General features: G+C 35.4%; 1 protein-coding gene across 4 annotated transcripts in view; it reads left to right on the top strand.

Annotated features, from left to right (window-relative positions):
- The first annotated feature begins 684 nt into the window (after positions 1–684).
- Positions 685–11,604, top strand: part of LOC131077057 (vesicle-associated protein 1-2) — a 47,695-nt gene continuing 36,775 nt past the window's right edge. Inside the window, exons 1-8 of one of the 4 annotated variants that reach the window (XM_058014446.2) lie at positions 685–1,391; positions 5,610–5,683; positions 5,905–6,030; positions 6,522–6,592; positions 6,939–7,020; positions 7,167–7,282; positions 7,384–7,545; positions 7,768–7,809. In XM_058014446.2, the coding sequence (XP_057870429.1) occupies positions 5,982–6,030; positions 6,522–6,592; positions 6,939–7,020; positions 7,167–7,282; positions 7,384–7,545; positions 7,768–7,809 (522 nt within the window). In that variant the 5' untranslated portion in view covers positions 685–1,391; positions 5,610–5,683; positions 5,905–5,981. Of the gene's footprint in view, positions 1,392–5,597; positions 5,684–5,904; positions 6,031–6,521; positions 6,593–6,938; positions 7,021–7,166; positions 7,283–7,383; positions 7,546–7,767; positions 7,810–11,604 lie in introns of those variants that run through there. The other 3 variants (XM_058014450.2, XM_058014449.2, XM_058014448.1) reach the window with 3 other exon arrangements.

The following is an 11,604-nucleotide window of genomic DNA, read 5'->3' as shown; positions in this document are numbered from 1 at the left end:
AAGGCTTATAGGGAAGACATATTTCTAATCTAGGCATAGTAAGAAAGAAGAATAGAGACATTCTACATTTTACTAAAATTTTTAAACATGAATGTCTCATCACTAAAGGATAATTATATTTTATCAAATATGGAAGCTATGCTACAAAAGATTACTGGTTGTGATATATTGTCCATGATGGATGCCGGATGCGTTTCAAGACACAACCAAACAAAGGTTAAAGAATCAAAGCAATATAAGACTTCCTTCATTTCACCTTGGGGCAAATGTTTATGCAATGATATCTTTAAGCTTAACCAATGTTGGTGCCACTTTTCTTCAGAAAGACATGGATGTAGCATACTCAAATATAATTGATGTTAACCAATCAAAGACCATATTTAGCCTAGAGGCTTAAAAATTTGGACGGATCATGTTCTAAATAAGATTGTTGTCATGATTCCATCTTACACACTCAATATTTATAATTTTACACATCTTTACTTTAATCTATCATTTAATAATATTTTTTTTAAAATTTGAGTCCTAAATAAGATTGTTGTCATGATTGTATCCTAGACACTCAAATGTCTCCAATTCCATAGGTCTCTACTTGATATTAAAAATTTTAATTAAAGCAATTTCAAGATGTACAAATCCTTCACATCATAGTATGGTCAGGCATGAGACAGAAACAAGCTGTACAACAAGAAAACACCATGATTTGTAAATCTGAAAGGCTTTTTTTTACAGTACCATTCAAGTGTTTTTTACTGCTGACAAAAAAAATTAATGGCAATCAAACAGACAACACAAGCCGCATTAACTGGCCGCAGTTCAATATTACAAGAGATTTTCGCATAGCAAAACAGAGCTTCCAAAACAAGAGTTGCGCGTGCTAATCCTCAGCTCTGAAGACAAAACCCAAGCAAAAACCATTCCTCACATCCCCAGCACTAATGCAGAGCGGTCAAGATGGAAAGCAATCTATCAATTTACTTCACTTCATTCTGAATGAAGATGGGAAACAAAGCGAAGCAAGTGGAAATTAAAAAATAAGTATTTTGCACATCGGACACTCATGAAGGCCATCAAATTCCACACTAAAACTTTTTTTCCCTAGAATGTAACGAATATAAAAGCTGGGAACAGCCGGTGGCACCCGACTCCTCCATTCCTAGAACTCGTCACCACAAATTTCCAAACGAACTCCCTTGTGAATCTCCGCACTTAGTTTCAAACGCAGATAAAAAAATGTCATTTTATTGCCCTCGTTGTCCTCTTTGTATTTAAAAATTCAATAATTCTTTCTAGCAGGTTTCTGAAACAGAAAAACATATGTTGCACTCGGCGAAAATATATGCTAGTTTCTTATCACCAGCATTAAATATTAAATTATTTAGCTGTTCATGGTATGTGGATTTTTGCATTATATGTCTGTAATTATTTAAACCTGCCGAAGCTTTCGATGTTGAGAATTTACAACTATCTTTTATCATACATTTTATATGTTTTCCCAATTCCTGTGAATTTGTTCCACGATTGTGCAATTGTCAATTACGGCTTTATTGTTGGGAAAAATTGGCATTTGCCTGCTTCCTGCTTCCAATACGTGCGTCTAAGTGTAGGTGAAAAATCAAAATCAAATTCAGAACTTGTAATGCTCGAATTTTGGAACTTCTATTTTTACGTTCGGTATATAGAATGTGATTTTTAGTTCTGTTTGTGTTAGATTTTTATGAGAACACGTAATATGCAAGTTTCGACAATTATTTTTCTGGAAAAATGCCGTGTTTTCCTTTCGAATTTAGGGCTTTCATTTCATGTAGTAGCTACACAAACTGCTTATATGAATTCAAAGAATTTGCATGTTCGTTTTTCTAGACGTGCTCACTGTTCTGGGCTTCAAATTTTGGGTTTTCTTGAATTCGTATGTTTAATAGTTGGTGAAAACCGAATTTAGAGCTTTGTAGAGCGAGATTATTGTTAAAAACATCTATTTTCTGTACGTAAAATAGGTTTTCTAGTTCCATTTATTATCAGTTGTTATGTAACGAGGGAATATGGATGTGTCCGTCAATTTTCAGGAAAACTGCCAATGCTTTGCTTTTTCTGATTGCCAAATTCACCATGCTGGGTTTCCTTCGGTTTAGGTGCCACGATAAAGTCGAATTGTTTCTGCTAAATTCTCCCAAGATTAGCACCTGGCCTTGTCCATCAGGGTATGCCGCTCGTGGGTATGGTAGCTTGCTCATGTCAGCATGTAACATGCTTTCTGGAGATTTAGACAAGTGTCTCCATAATAAAAGCCTTGATGATTTACCATATGAGCTCATCCCATGTGACATTGGGAAATTGTTGTGTTACCCTTGCAGGTTTAGTTTTTAATTTTATCATGTATTTACAGAAACTATTATTCTTATCTTGAATTTAAATAATTTCCTGTATCATAATTTGGAAACAAATTGCTGATTTCTGTTTCAAATTTGGATTTTTGTCTCATCTCTAGGTTTAATTATTGGCAAAAATCAAATTCAGACCATTTGCAACTCAGTATTGGAATTAGTTTTCACTTAAATATATACAATATGGCCTCTAGTTTTCTTTGTTAAAATGTTTCGCAACCACATGCTATATGATGAGGAGCATACGGGTCCTCAGGGAACTTCTAATCGATCAAATTTGTAAAAATGAAGATTTTGCTTGAAGGCAGTTTTTCAACTCATTAATTTCGAAGATTTTTTGATGCAGAAGCAAAATAATTTTATGGGAAGCTTTATAAGGTCATTCTATGTCCTCAGGTCAGCTTTCAGGTTAAAAATAGCCTCCTTATCAAAGTTATGCCAAAAGTCACTTTTCAGGTACCTTGTGCACATGTCGAAATTGCATTTGGAATTTCCTCTCTATTTTGTGCAAATATCAGAAAGAAATAAGGAGTTGCTCTTAAATGATATAGATCCTCAATTGAGGTTCTTCTAATTGAAGCAAAAGAAATCATGCAGATGAAGGCAATCTAAAATTGTGGAAAATCAAACGCCATATGGAAAGGCAAAACAGCAAGTTCAAAATATATGTAATGTCTATGTTTAGTGAGTTTAACACTGGAAAGGTACCACATTACTGGTAATAAATAAAAATATGAAAATTTATATATTTTATGGACAGAGGCATTACAGAGGTAGGGGGAGTTGCAATTGTGGAAGACAACAGGAAAAGAATAGAAGAATAACTTTTGAAGTTGAAGAGTCGCCCAGGCTAGAGGAAGGTGAGGAAATGAATCGCCCATCTTATGGTTGTAAAATTTAAATTAAAATAGCAACAAACAATCTGAAATGGAGGCGCTGCATTGGAAGAAGAAGAGAGAGGCACCAGTATGATTTAGAATCCTCTAAAATTTGCAGATTTTAAAGACAGACAGACAGACATTTAGAAACAATGATGTAAAGAGAATGACAAGAAGCTAAAGAGTTGCCGAAACAAAGTTTTTAAAGAGGAAGTAGGAAGGCGTGATGAGAGAGAAGGAAAATGGAGGGGCACCTAAATAATTTGAGTTACAGTGGGGAACAAGAAAAGAAGATGCATTGAAACTGAAGAAAATGGACAGTAATTTGAAGAATAGAGCATAAGTTGTGCAGAGGGAGCATAGTAAATAGACTTAGTCGCCCATTTGATGCATATAAAAAGAGAATAAGAGCAATTAAGGATGAAGAGAGGAGTGTGTGGGAAGAGAGCTGTGTGGTAAAGAAGTAAAAATGTGGAAAAAGGCATGGGAAGGAAGGAAGTGTAGTCCATACTTTAGACAGCACAGAAGGAAAAAACGTTTTGGCTGCAGATTAAAGAACATAGACTGCAAAATAAGAGTGGGGTGTAGCAGTTTGTAGTAGAGAATTGTTTTGAATTGTTGTTTCAGTCATAATGTTGAAGATTTAAATACATCACCCACTGATTTGATAGCAGTGAAAGAGACTCCAAATTAGAAGATGTGTGAAGAATTGAAAACAAACTTTGAAACTCCACAAATTTGAAGCATGTAATCAACAAGAAGAGTTGTTTATGTATGTAATTTGCAGAAATAGATTTATTACTTTTGTTATTTCAAATTGTTTCAGTTGTGAAGTTAATAAAATCAATTTGAGCTTTATTTTCAATGTGTGGATTTGTGAATGGCGCTGAGTTGGCAGTGAGATTGAGTTGCCTGCTAAGGTTACCCGATCCCATCTTCATCACTATATAAGGTTCAGTGGCAAAAATTTGGGAGTAATTTCATGTTATCTTTGTGGATTGAGGGTTTTTATTTTGTTCAGGAGCTATGCAAACTTTGAATCTTATTTGCATAGCTATTGAACAATTACAGTTGAATTTTGAGAACTTTTGGATTCATCATTGTGAAAGTTTTCAGCTTCAGATTTTTTTTTTGTCTTATTAATATGTTAAAGTGTAGGATCAGATTATTTATTAAAAGACTTGCCACAATTGGGTGGTATTGCTTCTATTAAATTGACCCAAGATCTGCATTTGGCTTTGACCATTAGGTTATGTCAATCCCGGAATTAAATATTGTAGTTTGCCCATTTTAACATTCAACCTTTGTAATATTTAAGCATGTAACATGTTTTCTGGGGATTTAAGAAAGTGCCTCTATTATAGAAGCCCCTATGATTTACAACTTGAGCTCACCCCATTTGACATGAGAAAGTGTTGTCATCCTTGCAGATTTAGTGTTTTAATTGTATGAACACTATACATGAATAATTATTCTAATCTTAAATTTAAAGAATTTCTTGTTTCATCATTTGGAAAAAGTTTGCTATTTTCTGCTTCAGATTTAGGGTTTGTCTTATCTCTATTACTCTAACCTTGAAATTAAAGAATACTTTGTTTCAACATTTGGAAAAAGTTTTCTGTTTTCTGCTTCAGAATCTGGGTTTTGTCTTATCTGTATGTTTAATTGTTGCTGGAAATCAAATTCAGACCATTTATAACTCATATTGGAAATAATTTCATTTCTTTTTGTACACTATGGCCTTTAGTTCTCTGTGCCTAAATTATTTGACAACTACAGTATATAAGGTGCATCGGCAAATTTTGGAGTAATGTCTTGTTATCTTTATGGATTTGGGGTTTTTATATTTTGAGGAGCTATGCAAACTTTAAATCTTGTTTGCATAGCTACTGAACAATTACACAATATCTGAATTTTAAGAATTTCTGGGTTCAGCATTGTGAAATATTTACGCTTAAGGTTTTTTTTGGTCTAATCTTTATGTTAAATTGTTGGTTGAAATTAGAGTATTTTTCTCCTCTGCATGGAGACTATTTAACGGTTCACTTTCTGGTTTTAAAGTGTTCCACAATCATGGGATATGCAAGATACATGGTTCAATTATTGGATAAAATATCATACATTTTCTATTTGATTGGTAGTAAAAAATGACGTGATATACTTGTGCATTTCAGTATTAAATTTGACTCTGTTGTTATACAAACTTTGAACCTAATCACTTGCTCTTAAGATTTTTTTTGTTTGAAAACTTACTGCTTTTTGCATATAAAATTAGCTTTTTGTTTATTTTCTGCCCTATATTATTTTTAAAATGATGATATTTTGTTTTTTCACTGTGCATGTAAAGGAATATATTTTCCATTCCTTATCAACTATACCAGGCCTTGTTGGGATCATTGTTCAAATATTATTAGTTGACAGGTAAAATGGCTTGTGTAGTGTAATTGTATCTTGTCTTTCCATGTGTTGAAAGTAGACTTAGATTGACATAATTACCCAAATCACAAGGAGGATTTATTTCTAGTTCTTGAGATTATAATTCTGTTTCGAAAGTTCCAAATTTTCTGCTTTTAAATAAATGTATGCTCACCACATGAAACTTTTTCTTGTTCAACATCATCTGGGCTGTGGCTGGAAAGTAGAGGTTTGAGCTTGGCGTTGTTATTATATTATTGGCTGTCAAATTTAAAGCCCTGGGTTCTCTGTACAGAGATTAAAAATGTCCAACGAACTTGTCACCATTCAGCCTGGAGAGCTCAAGTTTCCATGTGAGTAAATCTCTTCACAGCATTAGTGAATTTGGCAGTCTATTCACAGTGGGAAAACTAGTTTATGATATTTACATCCTTTTGCAATGTTAAATCAATTACTCATCGTTATTGTTATTGATTGTATGAGGGATGCAAGCATGCATACAGAGGAAACCTTGCCTTTGATCATAATTTTGTGGTGTTTCATGTTTATCATTTGTCTACCTATTGGTCTATGTTAGCCAACATGCCCTCCAACAAATTTATGGCATGTTTCATTTAAAACTCAGTCGTCAGTTTTTTGGTTTTCTTCTGGCACAATGCACTTTTTTCATGCATTTTGCAAGATGATTTTTTTATATACCCTTCACCATTATGTTAGCATCTTGCCAATCATTTTTCATATTATTTAATGAGAAGTGAAATCAAATAAACTTGCATATTATCCTGTATGAAATGCCTTTATTTATTATTGACATCTGTGTCTCCTGTATGAAATGGTTGGCAAGTTAAATTGAAGCAGCAGAGTTTGTGCTCCTTTCAATTGATCAACAATACAGACAATTATCTGGTGTTTAAGGTACTTGTACTTATTTTTATGTTCCCAGTAATTTCTTGCTTGGCGACCAATAGGCATTCTGATGATTTGGTGTGGTCAAGTGACCAAATGAAGCAAACATATTTCGTTTTTCTAATTTTAATTCTTTTGAGGCCAGTTCAATTCTACTCATAACATTGGTCTCAGTGCACAAGGTGGATGTGATATTAACATGAAATGTGACCATTAATGAGGTTAAAGTTACTTAATTCTCCTATTGTGCTTGTCACCTAGAGTTGTTCTTTGACAGACAAATTGTAGATTTTCTGCTAGAAGGGTAAGATTAGTTGTTAAAGGCATGATATAAAAGTTCTTCTGGTTTTGACAGGTTAAAACGACATCTACAAAGAAGTATGCTGTACGACCTAATAGAGGTGTTGTGCTACCTAAGGCCACATGCAATGTGACAGGTTTGAGACCCAATATTTACAATGGCTCACGGAGTGTTTGTCTCTTGCTTGAATATGATGCAATATAGAGCTTTCTGAACTTGTTTGGTAGGAACTTGATCATACTTTTACTTATATTCTTACATTGGGGTTGGCTTGCTGTGTAGTAACCATGCAAGCTCCGAAGGAAGCACCACCTGGTATGCAATGCAAAGACAGATTCCTTGTGCAGAGTGTCATAGCACCTTCTGGGGCAACTGTTAAGGATATCACTTCTGATATGGTGAGTGCTTATTATGATTTGATTTCTGAAAACTGGATGCTTATTGATAGAAGGTTCTCCTATGTCAAAAAGAAATTGAAGCAATAACCTATGTTTTCCAGTTCAACAAAGAGCCCTGCAGGGTTATTGAGGAGAATAAATTGAGAGTGCTGTATGTAGCACCACCTCAATTCCCTTCCACTATCCTTGAATCATCAGAAGAGGGACCAGCACAAAAGGAAGTCACAGGCTATATGAGCTCTGATGTCTCCTCATTTACGCCTGTAAGTGTAAACAAATGTCCTGCTTGTAGGCCATACATTGTTATAACTTATTAGCATGGTCTCAATTCTAGATGTCGTTCTTGGAGTATTCTATTGAGGTTTTTATTGCTTGTTGTTTACATCTTATTCCTTTCTATGAATTCTGAAAAGGATGCATTGAATTGACATTTTGGTTATTGAGAAAATGTTTTGGACATTGATTTCTCTGTTTGACATGAATAGGTGTCTAAAGATCTCAATGAGTTGAAAGAAAAGCTATTTGAGGTGAGCTCTCTCTTTAATACAACTAAATTCTTATTGGTTTGACTTTATATTGTTTGGATGGTATTGGTGCTTAACTTGGACTGCTAGTCTATTTAAAATTTTGACTCATTTTTGAAAAGTTGATATGACTAGTAATAATGCAAAATAGAAAGCATGTAGAAGACATGATAATGTTCACAATATATTAGTATATATTCTACTAGTTAGTGGTTAATAGATTTTATGAACTACACTTGAATATAGATTTAATCATAAACTTTAATTATACATACACACACATACGCACATATACATATGTATGTATGTATGCATGTATTCATGTATGTGTGTGTGTGTGTGTGTGTGTGTGTGTGTTGTGTATGTATGTATGTTTATAATAAAAGGCCTGTCTGCAAGAAGAAACAACTAGTTAGTGTCCAACAATTGTTTACAATGACAATTGCACATTAGCTACAGATGGACCAACAAAGTTTTGAAAGATCTGATTTGTTAGGGACAATTTTCAAATTTTAAAAATAAATATCAAATACTGAAGTCAACTGATGAATAGCCATTGATGAGTGAATCCCTTGGACATGCTAGTTATGAATAGTAATACATATACTTATAGTGACCAAATTTCAAAAATTATTGATGTTTAAGGAGGGGAGTGTACAAATGTCATTGCATCATAAGTGGAAATAATCTACTTTCAAATGCTAGACTTGCCTATGTGTAGTTTACTGGGTGTGTGTTGACGTGTCTAAAATCGCATTGCTGCAAACTCCATATGGCTAACACAGAATAGAATAACCAGCTGAGTATCCTATCCTCTCTTGAGATAAGGAAGTCCCTAATGCTATTTTTTATATTTGATCAAAGGGGACAACCTCAAGGTTTCTTTTGTCACGTCTTGACTGCGGGACTACTCAGTGGTTTGATGTGTTTTTGCTGGAAACACAAGGGGACTTACGATTTGCAACAAACTAGTCTGTTGTGATTCTCGAATTATGCAATAAAGAGCAAAAAGAAAGGGTTAGGAGATTTGAGACTAACAACATGGGTATGCGGGTAGACGGATTCAACATAACCAATTCCTGCTTGGCCAGAATAGCTCACAACCTTGCAGGAACGGTGCAATCTTCAAAGGGACTTGGAAGATTTTCAGACTGGAGACGCACAACTTAGCACCCAATTCTGGCGCAGCTCAGACGGACACCTGCAATTGAACTAAGCACAATTAAAGGCTCAGGTTAACCATACAAAAGGATACACAATCAGTGTATCCTCAATGGTATGAGCCTAAATCTATCAAATACCTGCACACCCAAAATAGAAAGATCTATCTAAAATGCTGAGAGAAACCATGCAAACAGGATGAAAACAAGACAATAAACACCAAATCAATGTTTATATATTGATTTCAGCTGCCTATTACAACAATTTCTGCAGCATCTCTATGCTACTGCTTAAAATCTAACCTATTCTAACTCTAAAATCTAACTCACTAACAATTTCTAACTATCTAACCATCTAACCCTTTACAAAAGAAAGACCTCTGCCTTTTATAGATATTACAATTTTGAATCGAAGGCTAGGATGGACTGCATCCAAGAGTCCTAATCTGCCTTCCAGAAGCTGGCAGCTTTAACCCAAGCCGAATTAATTCTCAGTTATCCAACCAGCAACTATCTCAACTACCTGCCACTATTTGGCTTTAATTTAGGTCTATCCAATCTTCTTGGTGGTTGGGAATAGTTATCCACAAAAATATCTTGTGCGGGACCCATAGGCAGTTTACAATAAAGCAGTTTCAGTTTTAAAACTGAATTTCTGGACTTAAATCCAGCTATGTGCTTTTCCTCGAGAAGGCATAAACTTGCAGCATTCAGAGTGTTCTTTGGTCTTTGGTCACGGTGGTGGACTTCATCTTTGTTCAGTGGCACGGTTCCCAATGTTTGGTTGCTCTCGCGCTCTTGCAGCACGTTCCCACATCTTTTTCTTTTCCAGTCTTCAGCGCCTGGGCTTGATTGCAATCCTTCTTCGATTTGCGTTTCAGGTTTTTCTCCCGGTTCTCCAATGATGTCTCGCGACCTGCGAACGATCAATTTCATTTTAATAAATCAATTTGAAAAATTAAATAATTTAATTTAGCAAACATTAAATTTAATTACGACGTCTAGCTTGAGAAGCTTTTTTTGAGATGTATCTTGAAAATGCTTCTCCTTTCTCTTTGAATGTGAAATCTGATCCTTGGTCTTGATAGTGTTTGGGCGATTTACTTCTGCGTGATTTTACCTTTGGAGTCTTGGGCATTTTGAATGGGTTTATGGCGTTTTGAAAACTTCTTATAGCATGATTCTGGAGGTTTGAAGAGCTCCTGCCAATTTTAAAATCCTAACACTCATGCCCTTTCTGGTGAATTTCGGAGAAGTAGTTGACTTTGGAATTTCAACTGCGTTTTATCTTCCAACTTCAGACCCTTTGGCGAATATGGAGGCCCGTCCAAAACCTATACTTCACATTTGCCCGACCTACGTGAACTTCGGAGCTATTACGTCCTTCGCGATTTTCGCGTCCCTGGCGATTTTGGAGTTTTTGGATGAATTTTAACGCCTTTTGCGATTGGAGATATTTCGGAGCCTGGGGAGTTTTGCAAGTCAAAGGGTAATTTTTGGACCATTGAACACTTTTTGCAACTCTAAAGAAAACTTCGGACCCCAAGGCACTTACTACAATTTCTACGAATTTCGGACTTTTAACATGCTTTGCAAATTCTTTTAAAAACTTCGGACCTTAACCACCTTTTCAAAAACTCAAGGTAAATTTCGGACCTTTAGCCCCTTTTAGAAAATCGGAGAAATTTCGGACCATTAAACATGTTTGCAAATTCGGAGTTTCGAGGCATTTTCGGCGAACTGGAGCTATTTCGGACCCTAGCGTATGTTTCGCAACTCAAGAAAACTTCGGACCTTAAGGCACTTTCTACAATTTCTACGAATTTCGGACTTTTAACATGCTTTGCAAATTCTTTTAAAAACTTCGGACCTTAGCCACCTTTTCGCAAACTCAAGGTAAATTTCGGACCTTTAGCCCCTTTTGGAAAATCGGAGAAATTTCAGACCATTAAACATGTTTGCAAATTCGGAGTTTCAAGGCATTTTCGGCGAACTAGAGGTATTTCGGACCCTAGCGTGTGTTTCGCAACTCAAGAAAACTTCGGACCTTAAGGCACTTTCTACAATTTCTACGAATTTCAAACTTTATTCTATTTTTTGCAACCTTTAGCATTTTCAAACCTTTAGCCAGTTTTTGCAACTTCTAGTTTTTCTCTCATTTTGGCCTGACAATCCGAAATTCGCCCCTTTGGGCATTTTGGCGATTTTAAACCTTTTCCTCAAGAAGTGCAAGCTTGGGCACTTGGGCGAGTTTGTCAAGATCTCGCCGAAGGATCATTTTATGGAATATAACATTTAAGTATAAGTGACATTTACTTTAAGTTATATTCCATATATACTTTCAGGATGTTTGAGAGTGGTTTCGAACCTCCAGGAGTTATATTGCAAATTCTAGTTTTTGGAGGATTCCTCAGTTTTCCAGACTTAGTCAAATTTCAGGATCAAGACATTCCAGACTTAACCAAATTTCAGGGCATTTGGAGATCAAGATGACATTCCAGACTCCATCACTCACCAACTTGACCTAACTCAGACCTTCAAGGATGATATTCACTCACCAAGCAAGACACAATGAGCAACAAGAGCAAAACCAGGCCGAAGACTCTCAAAGAAACCCTAATTCTGGGGCCCTATTGAC

Source organism: Cryptomeria japonica, chromosome 9, assembly GCF_030272615.1.
Source record: "Cryptomeria japonica chromosome 9, Sugi_1.0, whole genome shotgun sequence".
In the NCBI taxonomy this organism is placed as follows: domain Eukaryota; kingdom Viridiplantae; phylum Streptophyta; class Pinopsida; order Cupressales; family Cupressaceae; genus Cryptomeria; species Cryptomeria japonica.
Note: the sequence above shows the minus strand (reverse complement) of the source record. Positions and strands in the feature narration are given on the sequence as shown.